Genomic DNA, 23,199 nt, shown 5'->3' with positions numbered 1-23,199 from the left:
ATAATACAACCCTCAATGCTAGTCTCATAGATTACCATCCTGAGGCTCATCTACACATCATAGATGCTGTCTTAGTCAGCGTGGACTGCCATAATACCACAGCCTGGGAGCAGGAACAACAGGAATTAATCTCTCACAGTTTTGGAGACTGGGCAGCCAAAGCCCAATGTGCAGGCCAATTTGTTTCCCTGGGGAGGGCTCACTTCCTGATTTGCGGATGACACAGTCTCACTGTGTCCATACATGCTGGAGCAAGGAAGCAACTCTCTGCTATCTGTTCTTACAAGGGCACTAATCCCATCAAGACGACCCCAGATTCATGAACTCATGGAAACCCACTTACCTTATCCCTAAATACCATCATGTTGGGGGTTAGGGATTCTGGAGACTTCTCTTTTGTTGCCCCCAAAAAACTAGTCACTTCTACTTTGTAACAATATCCTTTAAGTGAATTGTTGGATATCACTCAAGGTTTCTGGTTTCTCCCCACTCACTCCACCCCCAAAGGGCACTGCATGAAAAGGAAGACTCAGCGCCTCCACAGCCTTTCTACCAGGATAAGGGATCTGGATTATCTATACCCCTGCACTCACATGGCTTCAATGAAATTGTCTTCTGGCTCCACGGATGTGCAAGAAGAGCTGCCTCTTGCAGGCTAATGGCAGCCTTGTCACAAAAGAGATATAGGTGTTAGGTGTGACAGTGCACTTGGGGCTGAATCCCTCAAAGGAAACATTGACCAAACCCTCATGAAATAAGGACCATGCCCCCCAAAGAGACTTTTACTGTCTTCCACGATGTTATATTCGTTTATGAACTACAACCATTCAGTCCTGATCTCAAACAGGTCTCTGCTTGCTCCTAAGGCTTCTCCGAAGATCTGCCAAAATTGACCACTCAGAATTTGTGTCTTCACCAGAGGGTCATACTCTTGGAGCCTCAGGGGAAAAAACTGTAGGACACGCTCTGAACTACTGTTGCCTCAAAGAGACTCTTCAGAGCAGGTTTGCAAGATGGCAGCACTGACTCAATGCTCAGACTGTGCCAGTGAGCAAAGCCAGGACTACTGGGACTCTCAGTCTGGAAGCATATGTACCTCATGAAATCAGACGACTGTCTCAACATCCAACAGAGTAAGAAGTAATGACATAAGACTGAGTGAATGGATTCAAGATGTGCCATTGTGGTTATTTGTTTGGAATATTGATGGCATTCTGTTTGATGTTCTACTTGTATGGCTATTTGTGGAAACCTTATTTCTTTCTCCTTAAACGAATTAGTAGACTGTGTATTTGTAAACCCACAACAACCATCTTTAAACATTACCTCATCTTCACCTACCCTCAAAATTCAGAAACAAATGCTTCTACTGAGTTTCATTCACTTTCATGATGATAGGACCATTTGCATAGGTTTAATAAAAATCTGTCCGCTTGTTTACAAAGATACCATTGAAAAAAATTGATTCTGCAGCAAGGCCATATGTACACTATGATATCTGAGAGTGACTGTTGTTTAATCAAAGACCACCAGACCACTGCTAAGGAGCAATTGTTGGTGTTACATGTGGAGCTAATGTCTCCAAAACCTTCATAAGAAAACTAATATGATGTCTGGCTTCCAGGATCCCAATCTCTGGGAGTAAGGAAGTCCACTCCCAGGTAGTCCAGAAACCCAGGCAAATTTTGGAGACCTCAGGAAGAGGGAAAATCCCTGAGATTTACGGATACAGCATGCAAAGTTTACTGGAGAAAGTGTTTGGGCCTTGGTTTCCCACTCCTAGGATGGAAGAATGGCAGGGGCTTTGAAAAGTCTGATTCAAAATTCATTTTGAAAATTTCCAAAGGAAGCTTATCCTTTGGAATTGATAGTTGCTTAATATGATGAGGCTCTAGATTTCCCGAGCAAACTCAAGGAGGCTTTTCTGGTTAATTAAGATTCTTGCTGCATCTGTATAAATAATCAGGCCATGCATAGTAAAAACAATCTTCTGGGATCAACAATACTTGTTGGAGGCTGTTTATGATCACAAAGTAGAGAACGCTACGAAAATGATCCAAAACTTAGAAATAGGCAAGAGAGATTACTGGAGTGTTCTATTGTTCTGTGTGGTGCTGTGCTTGATGATCCACTGTGACATTTTACAAACTTTAAGGACAGAGAGGATTTTTGCACATCTCTGCCTTGGAGATACTCAGCGAATTTTCTGTCTGGTGGAATATAGAACTCAAAAATTCCATGTTACTACTCTCTTGAACACATCAACCCTTGATTTCAGATGAAGTTTGTGTTTCTGTTTGTTTGTGTTTTTTGTTTCATTCTTTGCTTCTTTGTTTGTTTTTAACTAGGTTTCACACCCAGCATGGAGCCCAAACTTAAGACCAGAGCTGAGATCAAGAGTCAGACGCTTAAATGATTAAGCCAATCAAAAGAACTTTGAACCAATTATAGAATCATACTGGTGCTCTAGTTAAGCCAGGAGTTGAGCAAAATCTTTGATGTGTTTATACTTGCCCAGGAGTCATGAGTTTGCTTTTTTTGAAAACTGCACTCAGATAAGAAAGAGAGGGAGAAATAGCATGATCCAAGCCTTGGAGGTGGAAATGACACAGGACACAGGCAGAGAACAGCTAACAATTTGGAGTGCAGGAATCATTACCAGCCTTTACTGAGGGCGTACTGTGTGCCAGGCACTGACCTGTATATCATTATCACCTTCGTTCCTTACAAAAGTGTAAAATGGATATTAACGGGAACAATGATATCTAGAAGAATCTCATTCTTGGAAGAGGAGTTGAGACTGATTATAATGACTGTTGAATACCAGGCCAAGGAATGTGGATTCTAAGCCCTAGGCAGTAGATTTCCAAGAAGCAGAGACCTAAGAAAACTATCCCAATGGGCTTAACCTGGTAACTGCAACAAGGACTGGAGAGGAAGAGATCAGGGGTACTGTACCCTCACACTGCACACACTGTCCCTCTCTTACCATCCATCGTAGGTTGAATTGTGTCCTTCTAAAGAAGGGCTAACCCCTGGTACCTGAGAATGTGACCTTCTTTGGAGCACGGTCTCTGTGATGTCTTGTCATGAAGTTAAGGTTGAGTCCTACTCTGATGCCTGGAATCGTTTCATTCACAGTGAGGGAAGTTTACACACAGATACACACAGAGAACACCATGTGACAAAAGAGGCAGAGATTGGAGTGAAGCACCTAGAAGGCAAAGAACAAAGCAGGCCAGCCAGCACCAGAAGCTAAGAAGCAGCAAAGAAGGATCCTTCCCCAGAGACTTCATGGAGAGTATGGCCCTGGGAAAGTCTCGGTTTGGCACTTGTAGCCTGTGCCAGTGAGACAGTAGCCATAACAATGAGACAGTAAGTTTCTGCTCTTTAAGCAACAGTTTGTGGTCATTTGTTGCAGCAGCCCCTGGGGGAATTAATATAGATTTTAAGGCCAAGAAGTAGGGTCCTGCTCTGGTAATTACCTAAAATGTAGGAGTCATTTCGAAATTGAGTAATGCATGGGGGCTCGAAGAATTCTAAGGTACATGATAAAAAAAGGCCTAGATTGCCCTTAGAGGATGTCGGTGGTAGGATGAACATCAAGGTCACTTTTTGGTGAGGTCCCAGAGAGAGGTGGGGACCACGCTGCTGGACATTGGAGGGACGATGGCACTTGCTATAAAATGGCAGGCGGCAGGGAGGTGGGCTAAATTGAGGTGGGCTGCTGGGTGGAGAGTAGACCATGTAAGTGATGAACTTGAATATTTAGCTGAGGAGAATTCCGAGAACACTGTGGAAGGTGCGGCCTGGTTTCTCCTTGCTACTTCTAATGAAATGCGTGAGGAAGGAGAGTGGTGGCCTATCTGCCAGCCAAGGAGCACCAAGATGGCCAGCTGCCAGCAGAGCCCAGGAAGAAGCAAGCAATGTCCTCCCCTCAAGGCTTCAGAGAGCACACGCCTCTGCTGGCGTCTTGAATTTGGACTCCAGGAGCTACCACACAATCCATGTCTCAGCTGTTTCAACTGCAGTTTGGACGACCTGTCATGCAGTGCTAGCCATCCAGCATGTCCCCTCCACCTTGCCCCTGCCTGTGTTCTTGTCCCATCCTCTGAGAAACCCAAAGGGCTCCCCTTCTGTGGCACAGTGTGAGCGGACAAATCTTCTAGACTACGTTCTTCCTCATTCCCGCCACATTTCTGGCCCAAATAGACCCCAGGTCTCCCTGATGAGAGAGAGCTTGGGGCTTTCTCAGAATTTAGATTTCAGCCCTCTGAAGACTTTTCTTTTTGGAAACAAATATACAACACCAAAACAAAAACTAACAATTGTTTCTATAAAAGAGACACACACAAATTTAAGGCCTGGGAGTGTGGTTAAGGCTTCCTGAACACTTAAGGCAAACAGGCAGACTGTCAGGGTGCCATGAGCTGGGGGGTCACAGGTAAAAGCAGGCCCCAGTCCCAGCAGCAACAATCAATCCCTCGCTTTTACAGAATACCAACACCACACAAAAGGACTATTTTCTCTTAGTCAGCAAAAATGTCTCCTTAATATATGAAAATCAGTCAGTGGAAAAGTGTGTGGGCCTGATTCTGCCACGATCAAGATCTATGGCTTGGAGAAAACCCAAACACAAACAGACCCCAAAAACCCACAATCCCCATGTGCCCCAGTATCTTTACGGATAAGAAGTCCTAGATTGTCTCAATTCAATGCGTCCTACAGTACAGCATCATGTGAGACTATCTGGGCCTCTCCCAATGAGGACGAATCCCAAGTCTCTCCCCCGCGGCATGATTCATGAGCCTGGGCCCATGTACCCACACAACTTCTCAGGTGTTGGTTGGCTGTAGGTATAAATCTCCAGGTGGAACAGGGACCTGTGGCCCCCAAAGGGAGACCCTGAGGAGGGCCCAGTCGCAAGACTCCTGGCTGGAGGACCCAGGTGTGAATACGAGTATGGGCCTCTTTCCCCAGGGCTTTGGTGTCCCTGGGCCATCAGAGTAATGGACACTTACAGATGGTTATGGACATCACCTTTATTTACCAGCCAGCACCAACAGACATGAACACAAGAAGCAAAGGCACAGGCATGTTTCACCCCGAGTTCTCTGCTACTCTCCACACACACAGCATCCTTCCTCACTCATCCGCCTAGACTTTCCAGTCCCACGCCTCCAACCCCACAGCCTTTGCTTGGATGGCCCCTGGATTCTTAGCCATTCCTCGGTACCAACGGTGGAAGAGGCGGTTTGGGAGAATGGGGGTCAGGGAAAGAACTCACAGGCTGCCAGGACCAGCCGACAGCCTTCAGTGATCTGCCCTCTCTGGGATTTAGAACAAAGTTGGCACGGTTTCTGCTGTTACCTTCGTTTCTTTCTTTTCGTTTCAACTTGACATCTTTTATTGCTTCACTCACATCTTTGTGGAGTGTCTCGAGTGCTTTATTACAAATGATAAACACGGTAAGTAAATCTTTAACGAGGGATAAAGGAAAGACTGTTTGTATACTGTGTGTACTACACACGGCTCCACAAGAAGCAATTGTCTTAAAGTCTAAGGGACTCATTTGCATAAGCCTGCTCAAAGCATTTTTCCTACAAAAGCAACTATTAACTCAAGAGGAATTAAAAATAGAATTAAAATCTCCCTATCTCATTGTCCTTTCTCACAAATCTGTATCAGAGAATTGGTGCTTAAGAAAATGTGCACACCAATGAGAAAGAATGAAGTCTGGCCCTTTGTAGCAACGTGGATGGAACTGGAGAGTGTGATGCTAAGTGAAATAAGCCATACAGAGAAAGGCAGATACCATATGTTTTCACTCTTATGTGGATCCTGAGAAACTTAACAGAAACCCATGGGAGAGGGGAAGGAAAAAAAAAACAAAAAGAGGTTAGAGTGGGAGAGAGCCAAAGCATAAGAGACTGTTAAAAAATGAGAACAAACTGAGGGTTGATGGGGGGTGGGAGGGAGGGGAAGGTGGGTGATGCGTATTGAGGAGGGCACCTTTTGGGATGAGACTGGGTGTTGTATGGAAACCAATTTGACAATAAACTTCATACATTGAAAAAAAAAGCATTCCTCCTGGGGTGCCTGGCTGGCTCATTTGGAAGAGCATGAGACACTTGATCTCAGGGTCATGAGGTGGAGCGCCATGTTGGGTGTAGAGATTACTTACATAAAACCTAAAAAAAAAAAGTCCTTTCCTCTTGACCCCTTCAAATATCTATGAAATTAATTGAAGGACTAAATCTCACAAAACTAGTTCTCACTTCTTCCTTTGGGCATCCAATGTGGATCTTCTGGCATAGAGCTTTTGACTGTGGAGTATTGGCAATTAGAAAGATTCAGCTGAAATTGGAGATACTTATGTTAACACCCTGACACATTTACCCCAAGGCTTTCACACAACCTTCAGACCCAGATTTCAAGTTAATGCAGGTCGTTTATATTGGACCCTACCTTTGACATCTGATATTCAACTTGTCACAAACCTAACTGAACGCTGTGGCTCCTGACTCTACCCTTCCCCTGAAAATCTTACCTGTCACCCTGAACTTTCCTGTTTCTGAACAGAAGCATGATCATCCTACCCATCACCCACATGGACACATCCTACACATCCTTCACAGTAGACTTCACACCTAAATCCTTCCTCAGGTCTTCTTCTATGAATCCTTGTTTAAATTCCCCATCGTGGGTCATGACTATTACATATTTCAACAACAGGGATCATGGACGCATTAAACGCTGGAAATACCACAGTCTTCAGCACTGAAATAGAACCATCTTCAGGGAAAACTGGGACATAAAATATGTTAAGAGAAGTGAGTGAGCAATATTTCAATTGTCAAGTGAAGAGATAATGATTTATTTGATTTACTGGTTTTTTTCTTTGGGTATGTGTTACCTTCCAAAATAGAACCTAAGGTTGGGAAAAAAGAAATTAGCTCATGTAAGCTGCACATTCAAACAGCCCTCACACAGGTTAATTGTATTAAGAATGCTTCTACATATCTCTGAGAGAAAATATCTTTTAAACGGTTCTGAAATGAAACATGTCAGGAGAGAGCATGAATACTTTGCTCTGTAGACATACTATCACACAAATGGGTCACTTACAAGGAAGTACTTTTGAACATAAGAACTGCATGATGGCAAAGAGTACTTTGGTCTCACTTTGTCTTTGACACATGTTTTCTCATGAGGGGATTTTTCTTCCATGTTGCTTTTACTGTGTTCTGAATACTGGTGATGAATCTTAGAATGAGCAGGTATTTAGAATCTTAAGTTTTCCAGACTTAATCTCTAATCCATCTCCCGAAAAGTCACTGATATGGTAAACACTCTCAGTCATGTTCACAGACAAAACAAAGGACGAATAAAAATTCTAATAATTTGGATTTGGGATGTCTGCAATCCTTGTGAGTGACTGAGAGTCACCTATCTAACTTTGAAGTTTCTTTATTATTTTAGCAAGACAGAACCTTTCATCTACTTACTGCAAATGTCACAGCATGGAAGGGTAAGGAGATTTTTCTGGTGTCAGAAAACAAGCACTAGAGGGAATGAAAAACCATCAATAACAATAAAGATGCTCTGAAAGAGAACTGGGTACCATAAGATTTATCAATCAGGTTCTAACAAGAAAAAGATAGTCTGCTCTCATTAGGTACTTGGAGAAAGTTTAGAGAAGGGGCCTCTTACACACTGTGCACACAGGGAATTTAGAAAACACAGGGACGTTGATAGTATCGATAAGAAAATTAAATCTCACCTGCAGGGGTGAACAAAGACTGGAATGCAGAAGAAGAGTTGGGTAGAAAGGCCACTAAGGGAGGAGCTGTGACCTTTGGTGTAGGACTGAGGTAGTCAGAGATGGCCCTGCAGAGATAGAGGTGGGAGAATGGATACCCCAGCCTTGCTTTTCTACTTCCACAGGGCCTCTGACTTGGACTTCCCATTGGCCAGCCAGGCAGAAGTCAGAGAGCAAGAGATCCCACCAATGTAGTGCAACTAGATCAGCCTCATGGGGCAATGAGCTAGGGTGAAGTGTGATTCTGCACAGGCAAATGAAAACTATGTGGCCCAGATGGGATTTTTCAGATACAAGTGGAGACATTTTAAATAGGATGGTCCCTAAAAAAGAAAAGAGAAACACAATAAGAGAATCCTGTGACTTTCAGATCTTCATGAACTACAGAACAATCTTTCCAGAGAAACCCGATACCTCCCTAAAAAGTACTTGTGACCATGCAGTGCAACAACGCATGTGACCAGTGGTTCAGACACTGAACATGTGCAGGATTTCTGATTTGAATTTTCCTGAGTCCTTGAACTCTATATGCCATTGCCTGATTATGCCAACTTTGTGTGAAGAGGGACAGGTGGGAAGGGGAGGCGGTGTGGACTGAGAGCTTGGAAGAGGCTTCATTCTGGTTAGTTCTCACTGCATAACAAACCATTCTGAAGCTCAGTGGTTAAAAACAAAAACCATCATTTATTTGTTCTCATAAAGCTGCAATTTGGTCAGAACTCAGTGGGAATGGCTCATCTTTGCTTTCTGCAATTTCGCCTGAGACGGCGGGGCAGCTGGAGGGCCCGCTTCTGTGTTGCCTCATTTGCATGGCGGGCAAGTTGGTCTGAGTCACAAATGAAAGGTGAGCTGGGAAGTGGGCCAGTGACTTCAGGCCCTCTGCATGGGGGCCTCTCAAGAGACAGCCTGGGCTTTCTCACAACATGGCAGTCAAGTTCCAAGGGCACGAACTCCAACAGGGCAAGGAAGCATTGCCCATATGTAACCTTAGAGTCACAAGGTGTTGCTTCAACCATCTGCTATTAATTGAAACGGTCCCAGATCTGCCCAGTTCCAAGGTGGAGGACACAGGCCCCGCAAGTCAGTGGCAGGAGTAACAGGGTCAGGTTATAGGAAGCATAAGTAGAAGCTACTGTCACAGCTGTCTATGGAAACTACAATCTACCACTATTGCAAATCATTGTAAATTCAAAAGAAAAAATGAAATGGACTTTACTACCAAAACATATGCCATATTTTTGAAAGCACCCTCCTAATCCCATCTAAAACATGTTCAAATATGCCCTTCTCAGCTTCTTCCCTGATATTTTTTATTTGTTCATCATAAATCCTCTTTAGCCATTTTATTTTTTCCTCCCGTTCTTCCTGTGATTTATGAGCATATTCCTTTTCTACTAGTTTAATTTCATTATTTAATTGATCGGTATAGATCTTCTTCAGGTCTTCTTCCCGTTGCTTCAGCCTCTTCTCTGTGTCCTTGTAAATGGCATCAGTAAAGTAATCCCCTCCGTTGCTCTCCACCATCTCCTCTATCAGCTCCACCAGCTCCTGCACCTGAGCTTTCTTCTCAGCCTCTGAGGCTCTATTGTTGAAGGCACAGCAGCGGTTCCCACACTCTCTGATGATGTTTTTTAGCTTCACATCTGCATCTGCCAAGAAGTCACTCAGGCTCTGCCCCTCCAAGTTATCTTTGCCAGTGAACAACACGATCATGTGCCTCAAGGCTGGCTTCCCAAACACATGCTTGATCAATGCCACGGTCTTCTGCTCTTCATCTGTGTAGCGGCCCAGCTTGATGACCAAGACGATGGCGTGGGGCCCAGGGCAGGAGTAGAGGACACACTGGCTGATTTCCCTGCACGTGGTATCCAGGGTCTTCTTGGTGTCAAAGAGCCCTGGGGTGTCAACAACAAGAAGTTTCCTCTCCTTCCATTCCTTGGATTCTTTTTGACACTTGGTGGTGACAGCATGGGGAGCAACTCTAGACTCAAAGACTCCACTCCCCAGGATGGTGTTTGCCGTTGCGCTCTTTCCATTTCCAGTTTTCCCCACCAAAACAATCCTCAGAGTGTTGTCCTGAGGGTCTGCCATGTCGTAAAAAAGGGAAGGAGAAGAAAAAGAGTCAACGAAGGTAAGTGAAAACCATCACATTCCTCTTATCTCCTTTGTGTTTCTCCATGAAAACCTGCAGTAGTGTACTATCCATGTGGGTCCCATAAAGACAAAAAGATGAAACAATTCAATCACCATGGAAGAAACAATAAAGTAGTTAAGGAGTTCCCCGACAAAAGAGTACCAGGTCCAGATGGTTTCATGGGGATCTCACTTAAACCTTTCTTAAACTATTCCTGATGACTTAAAACAGAAGCAAATCTTTCCTGTTCATTCTATACCACAAGTATGATATTGATCCCAAAGGCTAACAAAGATTTCACCAATAAATAAAGCTACAGACATGTCTCATTTGCGAATACTATTGCAAAAATCGAAAATAAATTGTCAGACACTAAAAAGTAATACCCCATAATTAAATGTGATTTATTTCAGAAATACTACGGTGGTTCAATATGAGAAAATGGATTGTTACAATACATCCTCTTTAGTAGAGTTAAGAAGAAAAATACCTTGATGCAGAACAGACATTTCCCCAAATTCAACGCTGTTTTAATAGATACTTCTTTAACGTGATTTTATAGAAATATAAATTTTAACAAATTTGTCACCATTTTTTCTCTGCAGCTAAAATAGTTGACTATAAACTTCATTTGGATGAATGAAGAAAGAAAATTAGCCTGTAGAGTCAACAAAGAGAAGAACGATGAGGGAGGGCCATCTCTACCAGATAGTAAAATATTTTAGCCCCTATAATTAAGGCAGTATGACGTGTGTGTGAACAGAGACAGAATGGAAAACAAAAACAGACAATTCAGAGATAGACCAAATTGGTCTACTATATTCATGAGTATCCAGTGCAATTGTATTACGTTACATTTATCGTCCATAAGGCAGCCTCTCACAGCAATAGGGAGAAAGATAGACTAATAACCAACATTGGGATAACTACAAAACCACACAGAAAAAGACAAAACTGCACCCATGTCTTCATGCCATTCACATGCTAAATACATTAGAAACATAACACTAAAAATCAATCCACATAAATACTAGAAGAAACTCAGACCAATCCTTTGTAACCTACGGGCGGGGCAACTATTTCTAAGAGTTGAAAGATTGTAAAGAAAAGGATTCATACATCTGACTGTATAAAGACCTAAAAGACAATGGGAGACAACGAGCATCACAATTAAAATATGAATGTCAGACTATATCAAAGAGGGTTAATTCTCCTCTTATACAAAGAATACCTAAAAGTAGAGAGACAAATTTCCAACAGCTCGATAGAAAATGGAGCAAGACATAGGAATAAACAGTTGAAAGAAAAAAAAGAAATGCCAATGCTCCTCAACTATGTAAAAATACATGAACACTCACTTAAAGTAGAGAAAAATAAATCCGACATAGGAAAAGAAAATAACTAAATATAGTAAATTAAAATTACACTGAGATACTATTTCTCCACTTACGGATTTGGCAAAAATCGAAAAATTTGCTGCTATAATCAGTCAGTAAAGGTTTAGACGAAACAGGTTCTCTTCTCCATGGCTAATGAAATTGAAAAACAGTCTAAAAGCTACAGAGGAGAAATTGGCACTATAGTACAAATTACATATACATTTATTGGATTCTGAGTCCCAATTTTAGGACTTATGCCTGTAGTGGTCAGGGCAGCTCACTCTTAAACGTGCAATTTTGGCATACTATTTCTTTTTTAATTTTTTTACATTTATTTATTTTGGAGAAACAGAGTGAGAGAAAGCGTGAGCGGGGGAGGGGCAGAGAGAGAAGGAGACACAGAATCTGAAGCAGGCTCCAGGCTCCCAACAAGCTGTTAGCACAGAGCCTGAAGGGCTCGAACCCAGGAACTGTGAGATCATGACCTGAGCGAAGACGGACTCTCAACCGACTGAGACACCCAGGCGCCCCAGCATACTATTTTAAGTGAAAGTAACTTAAGATACAACCTATGTGGGAAGATTACTAAGACCCTCTTCTGTCCTCCTGCAAGCAGGAAACAAATTCTCCCGTGTAAAAGGTGTCCTTCCTGTCCCAGGAGGTAAAGAGACACCCTTATGTTCAGGATGGGAGATTTAGAGCCAAGAAGACTGTATAAACAGCTCACTACTTTCTACTAATTTACTACCCCAGCCCAAAGTCTCTTTAGAATTCCTCCCTAACAGGGGTGCCTGGGTGGCGCAGTCGGTTAAGCGTCCGACTTCAGCCAGGTCATGATCTCGCGGTCCGTGAGTTCGAGCCCCGCGTCGGGCTCTGGGCTGATGGCTCAGAGCCTGGAGCCTGTTTCCGATTCTGTGTCTCCCTCTCTCTCTGCCCCTCCCCCGTTCATGCTCTGTCTCTCTCTGTCCCAAAAATAAATAAACGTTGAAAAAAAAAAAAAAAGAATTCCTCCCTAACAGATGCTCCCAAAGTTAAGTTTTCCTTGTTTTGTCAATCCCTCACAGATCCATCATCTCTTTGCCTAAAAAGTATAAAAACTGCCTGCCTTGGTCATTTCCCTTCATCTTAGTTTCATTACTGAGCATCTGTGCACACTGCTTTTTTTTTCTCTTGTTAATCTGCCTCAAGTGAATGTAATTCTTAGTGCAGCTGGAAGACCTTGAAGGGTAGAGGAAGAAGTTCCCTTTCCTTATGTCCCAGAGCTACACTGACAAAAACACAGGAAAAGTTTAGGCATATGTTTATTCTCTGTGTCACTATTTGTAATAATTAAAGACAAAAAATCCACCAAATACCCACCAGTAGGAGTCTGGTTGAATAAACTAAGGTACATACACACAGCGATGTACTATCCAACTGTAGAAAGGAATAAGAAATACCTCTCTATGCCAGAATGTAGAGATCTCCAGGATATTTCATTAAGCAACAACAACAACAAAAAAAGGCAAAGTGAAGAAAATAATATTTAGTTTACTGTATTTCTCTAATGGGGAGGAACATGAACTGTAGGTACAAAATACAACATATATTTCAGGCACATGATAAAGCAAAGGCAGATCATCTGAACTGCCACCAAAGAAATTGCTGACAGAGGGGTGGGAGGAATAAGGTGGGGGACAGGGTAGAAGCTGGAAACTACTTTGAATATACTTCGATTTCATAGATTTGTCTTGAAAGCATGTACTTCCTTCTTTTTGAGAGTTCGAATCACAGCTCTTTTCCTTTATGAAAGACCTACATGTGTACCTGCTGTTGCTGGCTGACATAAATTCAAAGAGGATTTTTCATTTGCACAAAAAAAAGCTGAACACGAATACAGCGTTCCGCATTTGTTTCACAGCCAGTTGAGGTAATAGAGAGGCCAAGTGGGCAGTTGTCCACGCCAGCTGCCAATCACCTTCCCCGGGAACCTCACACAGGGGTTCACCATCCAGTCACCACAGCTGTGAGCCAGATGAGCACGTGGGCTTTCTCTCAATTAAATGTGTGCATCTGTTAACAAGTTGTGTCTAAAAGTATCAGAAACACATAAGGGAGGTTATTTGGGGGAGACCTGGGAATGCGCACCCTTTTTCCATGTACATTCATGGTAATTGTTTCTATCTTTAGGTCATTTTGTTTCATAAAAGATTTCATAGGAACGTTCTGCTTGCAGATAGTGAAGAACATCTGTAAATAGCTTACATAATTATACAACAAAAACTATATTTTCAGATAACTAGTAAAAATCAAAAGCAAATGCAATACATAGTATTTCGTGTAATAGACAAACCACACAAAGAATTGGTCCAAGAAACTTGAAAATGGAGTTGCTTCATTGGCTATTGTCCTAATGGGATAGAGTGTAAGGCCAAATAGGGGGGAAAAAGGTCAAGAAAATCTTAAATTGTTTTCAGGAATCCTGTCCTATTCTTAGCTTTTTGTGCACATGTGTAGTTTTGAAGCCCAAGGACAAGCCCAGTGGCAATGAACACCGTTAGCGCCCATACTGTGCCCTTCAAATGCCATTCATTTCCCACCAAAAACATTAAGAATCTTAGGAGAATGTACCGATTCCAGATCTGGACCAAGAAACGTGCAAGTGGATCCTACACTATCTAGTCATACTAGAAAGTGAGGATTCTATCAAAAACTACTCAGACCGTGGGATGCCTGGCTAGCTCTGTCAATGCAGCATGCATCTCTTGATCCCACGTTCATGAGTTCTAGCTCCACATTGGGCGCAGAGATCACTTTCAAAAAAAATGTTTGGATCTTACCGAAAGGAGTACAGGGCCAACTTGAAGAGGCTGACTGGACAGAGATGGGGTAATTTGAGTACCAATGAGACTAATAATTTCAATGGATTGAAATTCATCAAATATGTTGAAGTTCATGAATTCATAACAATACCAACATTGCAAAAGAAGTGAAATGTTCTCTTTAGGGTATGCTAGGAAATGATGTCATCAGTCTGAACATGGACAAAAAAGATTCAAGCATTCCTTTTGTCTTATTAACTACACCTTATGGAAATGAAAGTATGATTCAGGGGAACTTTCTTTTTAAAGGATTATGCCATCCAATAAATGAAGAAAGAATGATAGAATTATAATATTATTATTTGTGACTGTTAATGAAAGAAAGTTACTCTAGACTATCATTACAGTTTGCTACATTACAGAAAGAGACAGAAGAATATATAAGGTGCCTTCTGATAGACGTTTAAAACTACACCCATGGAATATTGCCACCCAACTAACCAGGCAAGCCTTAATCTGATCAAACCTCTCCTTAAATTTAAATTTATACAAAATACAGAAACTAGAAGAACATGTCATATGATGTCTTGAAGATTTAATGAGCAAAATGTACACTGTCCAATTCTCTTGGAAAAAGGACCAACCATTTCTTAACCAAAATCATTTTACAAAAAGAAACAGGAAGGTGAAAACTTATTTATAATATTTAACTTAAGACATATGAAAGAATCGAAATTTATGAACCGTATTTGGAGCTGATTTCAATTTTAAATTCTAGGAGACGATCTGGGAATTGGAATACACCTGGTAATTTTTTAAAAATTCTAATTGCTTTTTGAACTCTGATTATGGTATATTTTAATGATGTTTATCTTCCAGACATACATATGTAAATAATTACTGATAAAGTGATAAAATTTTTAGTATTCTAGTAATGTAATACTTTTTAGTATTCTAATGTTTAAAGTGTATGTATGTATGTATGTATTTAATCTCTACACCCAGCATGAGGCTCAAACTCACAAGCCTGAGATCAAGAGTCCCATGCTCTTCCCACTGAGCCAGATAGGCGCCCCCACTCTAATTTTTGAAATGAGGAGATTGATGTGGCTCAGAAATGCTGAGAAAGTTGCCCAAGATCACTGCGCTAATGGGCTTTGGGTAGAGAAGGGATCCAATGCAAAGTATGTCTGACCCTACACTCATGCATAACCCTTGCACGCTCTGGTCTCTTCCTGGTTCCTTCTCAGGTCCTTGATTCTACATTTCTGTTTACATTGGATCAGAAATAGATCATGGGAGGCCAGGGGAGGTAGTTCACTCTCTGTCCAAAAACATGAACTGGTAGCAACCCTGGAAATAGGGAAGGCAAACAAAGGGCTTCACACACATTTGTTTTCTATAGAATAGCTCAATATCTCCCCCATGACACCCCTTCCTTACCTCCTCTGTTACACTGTCGATCTCACCATTTCTCTCTTACATGTTGGAAAGGACACAGCCAGCTGAATTCTAGGCTTCCTGTGCCATTTGTGACCTGGGTATCCCGGGGACTTTGATAAAACCACACACACACTGTCTGGGATTCAGATTTTCTTTCAGGAAAAAGACGGATTGGGACAGACTGGTCTCTAAATTGCCTTCCAGCTCTAAAGACCTGCCTTGAGGACACTAGTTTCCCACTAAAGGAAATGGATGGGGTGTCAGGCAGCACTCACTCTGTCATGACAACAACTGATGGAAGATATGCTGCTGTGCAGCAAGTTTGTCCGGCTAAATAGGAGACGTGTGGACATGTGGCAATCAATCTCCTTACTCCCACTCTTCCTCCCCTGGGACCCCTGTGGCAGCATCCTTTTTGCTGGGCTGCTGGCACGACACTAGGTCCCCTCTCAGACCAGAACCCACACCCATGCACACCCCTATGTCCTGCTGCCCCTCACGGCTCCATTGCTCTGAGGCCAGGCTCACCTTCTTTTGAAGGAGCTGAGTTCCACACTGTTCTCCAAAGAACCTCTTTGAGCTGCTCCTTTTGCTTTCACTGTGAGGAAAATGTGTTTCCCCCTTTAAACCTCTGAGGCAGGAAGCTCAGATTGGTTGGAGCTAGTGAAGAAACTATTTGGCTTTAAAGAGACAGAAATATTGTCCTATCATTGGAGGAGTGCTTTAGTTTTACCAAGGTGTAAGCTTTTTCTCCATGTGCCTGCTGTCACACCAAATTTTCCAAACCTATATTTGTTGTTTGGGGTTATACTGGTGGATCCCAAAGGCCCTTATTACATGACCCAAATCATGCACAGAGAGCCAGGCATGGTGTTGGATCATCTTCCCTGCATGGAGTGGGTGACTCTGGGGTGATTCTAGGAAGAAAAAACTCAAGTACGTGGCTAGATGTGTCCAAATTTAGAGCCTTGGATGCTTCCCAGTGATTGTATCATATGGGTTTTCAAATAGTCTTTCATGAAGGTCTCAAGTTACTCAGTAAGAATTTACCAACCTTCAGTTACAAAGCCAAGAGTCTAAACCATTGGGAGCCAAGAGAAAAAAAGGAAAATGTGGCCTGGAAAAAGTCTTCCAATGACCATACACCTTCTCTAGGTTTCTTCATATGGTTCTTTCAAGCCCCAAAATATGCATGACCTCACAAGAAAAGATGCACCCAGGGAGAAGATCAAACTTTCCCCTACAACCTTCCTACTTTCCTCTACCCCAGACCCAGGCACAGGTAGATTTTCCCAGATTTAGCCAGTGCATCCATTCCAACCTGCTCTGGAAACTTTGAGATGATAGGCAGATGGTCAAACCTCTCATGGTTGACCAGCTGTTCCAATTGTCTCTTGCATCATCATAAAATTATAATGTTTTTGATTATATATTTTTGTTCACTACATTGAGACATGGGATTACTTGATGCTCACACTTGAAGGTGGGTACTAAGAGAACTAAATGTGGCAGGAAGTAGTGGACAATGGGGTGGCAACCCATGCAGGGAAGCAGCGAGATTTGGAAATTATTGTATTAATACTATATTATTGGTCCATATCGTTAGACCAGTTATTGGTGCTAATGACTTGGAAGGCCCCAGGTAACTGTTTTCCAACTTGCAATAAAGACACAGACCGGGACCAGGTATGTAATTTGTAGAGTCTGGCACAAAAGGAATATGCCAGGCCCTTTGTCAAAAACAAACAAAAAAAATTAAGAATTTCAAGATGACATCAATAGAACAGTAAACCCTTCTAAGTACAGGGCCCTGTGCAACGGCACGGGTCACATACCCATGAACTTGGTCTTGATGAGGCTGCATACATAAAAGTCTAGAGGAGAGCTAGAATCATATTTCCTCCCCAAAATATCTCTACCATTTCCTAGTTTCATTTCAAGTTACATATTCCTTGAGTGAAAGTTGTCCTTGGATGTTTTCATGGTCAGCTAATTGCTTCTCCAGGTATTATGCTCAGGTACGCTGTTAAGTTCCCTAGAGGGAACAGGAGACTAGTTGACACAGAATCCATGGATGCCACAAGAAATCAGATGCGGGTCTCAAATGGTAACAGCCTTGTGATCATTGGTCAAAAAGGAGCATGTGGCCCCCATCAGTCCCATCCTGAGCCCTAAGTTAGGAGTGATCTCCTTCTACAAGATTCTGGATAGAAGCAGTGTAGCCCCATATCTGAATTGTTCACTTAGCCACGCTCCTGATCATTGAGGGCTTCCTTCCACTTGCACCTATGCTGTGAGCCACAGGCCTCTCCACCGCTTGTCTCCTCCTGCAACCCTGGAAACACAACTTTCCACCCAGGATCTTGCTCCTTCCACATAGTCAGAAGCAGAGAGATAAATGTGGACAAAGCCACAGCTTCCTTTTTTATGGTTTGCTTTGATTCTTTCCATTTCACACACACACAGAAATGTGGATATAATGAATTTTCAAAAGGTGTGGGGTCATTAAGAGACATTCTTTGAATTCTATAGGAGTCTTCTTGTGGGGCTCAGGGTGTTTTCTGCTGCTCAGATCTAGATAATCTCAAAGCTCAACTTATTAAAATAGTGCAGAAATAATAACAGTAGTTTAAAAGAATCGTTCCCCCATTGTCCTGTTTCTTCTACAGATCGTCTTTGGAACCTTGGCGGATCCGATTCCTATTGCCTCCATAACAAATTCCCAAAACATTAGTAGCTGAAAACAATATAAACTTCATCTTCTACAGTTATGCAGGACAAGAGCATGGAATTAGTTTTATGGAGATAAAATCAAGGTCTTGCAGAGCTGGTTCTTTCTGGAGGCTCCAGGAAAGAATCCATCCCTTGCCTCTTACATCTTCTAGAAGCTGCCAGATGTCCTGGGCTTGGGGCCACATCACACCAATCTCTGCTGCCTTCATCACATTGCCTACATGCCTCTCCTTAGAATGACATTTCTGATTACCTCTGGGGCCCACCCAGATAATCCGGAATCAACTCCCCATCTCAAAGTCATTAACTTAATCACACCTGCAAAAATGCTTTGGAATAAGGTAACATTCACAGGTTCTGGGGATTAGAGTGTGGCCATCTTTCGGGGGCCATCATTCAGCCTGCCACATTTGGGTGAGTTAACCTCTCTGCAACTCACTCCCCTAATTTTTAAAATGGAATACTTACTTCAGACAGTCATTGTGAAACCAGATAAATTTGTACACATGAAGTGGTACTCAAACCATAGTGATCAATAGGTATTAGTTAGTAGTAATAATTCAACCCTCAATGTTAGTCTCATATATTACCATCCTGAGGCTCATCTACACATCATAGATGCTGTCTTAGTCAGCGTGGACTGCCATAATACCACAGCCTGGGAGCAGGAACAACAGGAATTAATCTCTCACAGTTCTGGAGACTGGGCAACTCAAGCCCAATGTGCCAGCCAACTTGTTTCCCTGGGGAAGGCTCACTTCCTGATTTGCGAATGGCACTGTCTCACCGTGTCCACACATGATGGAGCAAGGAAGCAACTCTCAGCTATCTCTTCTTACAAGGGCACTATTCCCTCAAGAGGACCCCAGATTCATGAACTGATGGAAACCCACTTACGTTACCCCCAAATACCATCATGTTGGTGGTTAGGGATTCTAGAGCCTTCTTTCTTGGTGCCACATAAAACTAGTCACTTCTACTTTGTAACAATCTCTTTTAGGTGGATATCACTCAAGGTTTCCTGGTTTCTCCCCACTCACTCCACCCCCAAAGGGCACTGCATGAAAAGGAAGACTCAGCACCTCCACAGCCTGTCTACCAGGATAAGGGATCTGGATTATCTATACCCCTGCACTCACACGTCTTTAATGAAATTGTCTTCTGGCTTCACGGATGTGCAAGAAGAGCTGCCACTTGCAGGATAATGGCAGCCGTGTCACAAAAGAGATATAGGTGTTACGTGTGACAGTGCACTTGGGGCTGAATCCCTCAAAGGAAACATTGACCAAACCCTCATGAAATAAGGACCATGCCCCCAAAAAGCCTTTTACTGTCTTCCACGATGTTATATTTGGTTATGAACCACAACCATTCAGTGCTGTTCTCAAACAGGTCTGTGCTTCCTCCTAAGGCTTCTCTGAAGATCTACCAAAATTGACCACTCAGAATTTGTGTCTTCACCAGAGGGTCACAGTCTTGGAGCTTCAGGGGAAAAACTGTAGGACGTGCTCTGAACTACGGTTGCCTCAAAAAGACTCTTCAGAGCAGGTTTGCAAGATGGCAGCACTGACTCAATGCTCAGACTGTGCCAGTGAGAGAAGCCAGGACTACTGGGACTCTCAATCTGGAAGCATATGTACCTCATGAAATCAGACGAGTGACTCAAGACCCAGCAGAGTGAGAAGTAATGACATAGGACTGAGTGAACGGATTCAAGATGTGCCATTGTGGTTATTTGTTTGGAATATTGATGGCATTCTGTTTGATGTTCTTCTTGTATGGCTATTTGTGGAAACCTTATTTCTTTCTCCTTAAACGAATTAGTAGACTGTGTATTTGTAAACCCACAACAACCATCTTTAAATATTACCTCATCTTCACCTACCCTCAAAATTCAGAAACAAATGCTTCTACTAAGTTTCATTCACTTTCATGATGATAGAACCATTTGCATAGGTTTAATAAAATTCTGTCCTCTTGTTTACAAAGATATCATTGGAAAAATCGATTCTGCAGCAAGGCCATATGTACAGTGTGATATATGAGAGTGATTGTTGTTTAAACAAAGACCATCAGACCACTGCTAAGGAGCAATTGTTGGTGTTAAATGTGGAGCTAATGTCTCCAAAACCTTCATAAGAAAACTAATATGATGTCTGGCTTCCAGAATCCCAATCACTGGGAGTAAGGAAGTCCACTCCCAGGTAGTCCAGAAACCCAGGCAAATTTTGGAGACCTCAGGAAGAGGGAAATTCACTGAGATTTATGGATACAGCATGCAAAGTTTACTGGAGAAAGTGTTTGGGCCTTGGTTTCCTAGTCGTAGGATAGAAGAATGGCAGGGGCTTTGAAAAGTCTGATTCAAAACTCATTTTGAAAATTTCCAAAAGAAGTTTATCCTTTGGAATTGATAGTTGCTTAATATGATGAGGCTCTAGATTTCCCGAGCAAACTCAAGGAGGCTTTTCCAGTTAATTAAGATTCTTGCTGCATCTGTATAAATGATCAGGCCATGCATAGTAAAAACAATCTTCTAGGATCAACAATACGTGTTGGAGACTGTTTATGATCACAAAGTAGAGAACGCTACGAAAATGATCCAAAATTTAGAAATAGGCAAGAGAGATTACTGGAGTGTTCTATTGTTCTGTGTGGTGCTGTGCTTGATGATCAGCTGTGATATTTTACAACACTTTAAGGACAGAGAGAATTTTTGCACATCTCTGCCTTGGAGATACTCAGCGAATTTTCTGTCTGGTGGAATATAGAACTCAAAAATTCCATTTTACTACTCTCTTGAACACATCAACATTTGATTTCAAATGAGCTTTGTGTTTCTGTTTGTTTGTGTTTTTTTGTTTTATTCTTTGCTTGTTTGTTTTTAACTAGGTTTCACACCCAGCATGGAGCCCAAACTCAAGACCCTAAGGTCAAGACCTGAGCTGAGATCAAGAGTCAGATGGTATTGAGGAGGGCACCTTTTGGGATGAGCACTGGGTGTTGTATGGAAACCAATTTGTCAATAAATTTCATATATATATATAAATAAATAAATAAATAAATAAACGTTAAAAAAAAAAAAAGAGTCAGATGCTTAATTGATTGAGCCACCCAAAGGAACTTTGAACCAATTATAGATCATACTGGTTCTCTAGTTAAGCCATGAGTTGAGCAAAATCTCTGATGTGTTTATACTTGCCCAGGAGTCATGAGTTTGCTTTTTTTGAAAACTGCAGATAAGAAAGAGAGGCAGAAATAGCATGATTCAACCCTTGGAGGTGGAAATATACTGGACACAGAGAACAGCTAACACTTTGGAGTGCAGGAATCATTACCAGCCTTTACGGAGGGCCTACTGTGTCCCAGGCACTTGCCTCTCCATCATTATCACCTTCGTTCCTTACAAAAGTGTAAACGGATATTAACGGGAACAATGATATCTAGAAGAATCTCATTCTTGGAAGAGGAGTTGAGACTGCTTATAATGACTGTTAAATACCAGGCCAAGGAATGTGGATTCTAAGCCCTAGGCAGTAGAAGATTTCCAAGAAGTAGAGACCTAAGAAAACTATCCCAATGGGCTTAACCTGGTAACTGCAATGAGGACTGGAGAGGAAGAGATCAGGGGTACTGTACCCTCACACTGCACACACTGTCCCTCTCTTACCATCCATCTTAGGTTGAATTGTGTCCTCCTAAAGAAGTCCTAACTCCTGATACCTGAGAATGTGACCTACTTTGGAGCACGGTCTCTGTGATGTCATGTCATGAAGTTAGGGTTGAGCCCTACTCCAATGCCTGGAGTCGTTTCATTCACCATGAGAGAAGTTTACACACAGATACACACAGAGAACACCATGTGACAAAAGAGGCAGAGATTGGAGTGAAGCACCTAGAAGGCAAAGAACAAAGCTGGCCAGCCAGCACCAGAAGCTAAGAAGCAGCAAAGAAGGATCCTTCCCCAGAGACTTCATGGAGAGTATGGCCCTGGGAACGTCTCGGTTTGGCACTTGTAGCCTGTGCCAGTGAGACAGTAGCCATAACAATGAGACAGTAAGTTTCTGCTCTTTAAGCAACAGTTTGTGATCATTTGTTACAGCAGCTCCTGGGAGAACTAATATAGATTTTAAGGCCAAGAAGTAGGGTCCTGCTCTGGTAATTACCTAAAATGTAGGAGTCATTTCGAAATTGAGTAATGCATGCAGGCTCGAAGAATTCTGAGGTATATGATAAAAAGAAAGGCCTAAGAGGATGTTGGTGGTAGGATGAACATCCAGGTCACTTTCTGGTGAGGTCCCAGAGAAGGTGGGGACCATGCTGCTGGACATTGGAGGGACGATGGCACTTGCTATAAAATGGCAGGGGGCAGGGGGCTGGGAGGCAGGCTAAACTGAGGTGGGCTGCTGGGTGGAGAGTAGGCCATGTAAGTGATGAACTTGAATATTTAGCTGAGGAGAATTCCGAGAACACTGTGGAAGATGTGGCCTGGTTTCTCCTTGCTACTTCTAATGAAATGCATGAGGAAAGAGAGAGGTTGCCTATCTGCCAGCCAAGGAGCACCAAGATGGCCAGCTGCCAGCAGAGCCCAGGAAGAAGCAAGCAATGTCCTCCCCTCAAGGCTTCAGAGAGCACACACCTCTGCTGGCATCTTGACTTTGGACTCCAGGAGCTACCACACAATCCATGGCTCAGCTGTTTCAACTGCAGTTTGGATGACCTGTCGTGCAGTGCTAGCCATCCAGCATGTCCCCTCCACCTTGCCCCTGCCTGTGTTCTTGTCCCATCCTCTGAGAAACCCAAAGGGCTCCCCTTCTGTGGCACGGTGTGAACAAGGCAAATCTTCTAGACTACACTCTTCCTCATTCCTGCCACATTTCTGGCCCAAAT

The 23,199-nt window shown here is 42.6% G+C and overlaps 1 protein-coding gene across 14 annotated transcripts in view; it reads right to left on the bottom strand.

Annotated features, from left to right (window-relative positions):
• The window catches only part of LOC124525068 (GTPase IMAP family member 7-like), a 190,168-nt gene that overhangs the window by 10,334 nt on the left and 156,635 nt on the right, over positions 1-23,199 (bottom strand). The window contains exons 6-7 of one of the 14 annotated variants that reach the window (XM_047097525.1): positions 9,299-9,906; positions 4,828-4,849 (exon numbers count right to left, since the gene is read on the bottom strand). The exons of the other annotated variants lie outside the window; for them this stretch is intronic. Coding sequence (XP_046953481.1) covers positions 4,828-4,849; positions 9,299-9,906 — 630 coding nt within the window. The remainder of the gene's footprint in view (positions 1-4,827; positions 4,850-9,298; positions 9,907-23,199) is intronic. 14 annotated transcript variants of the gene reach the window in all.

Source organism: Lynx rufus, unplaced genomic scaffold (genome assembly GCF_022079265.1).
Source record: "Lynx rufus isolate CCGP_SWC_20201006 ecotype Redwood Valley unplaced genomic scaffold, mLynRuf1.p SCAF_4, whole genome shotgun sequence".
Taxonomy (NCBI): domain Eukaryota; kingdom Metazoa; phylum Chordata; class Mammalia; order Carnivora; family Felidae; genus Lynx; species Lynx rufus.
The sequence above is the reverse complement of the archived record's forward strand: the minus strand, read 5'-3'. Positions and strand labels throughout refer to the sequence as shown.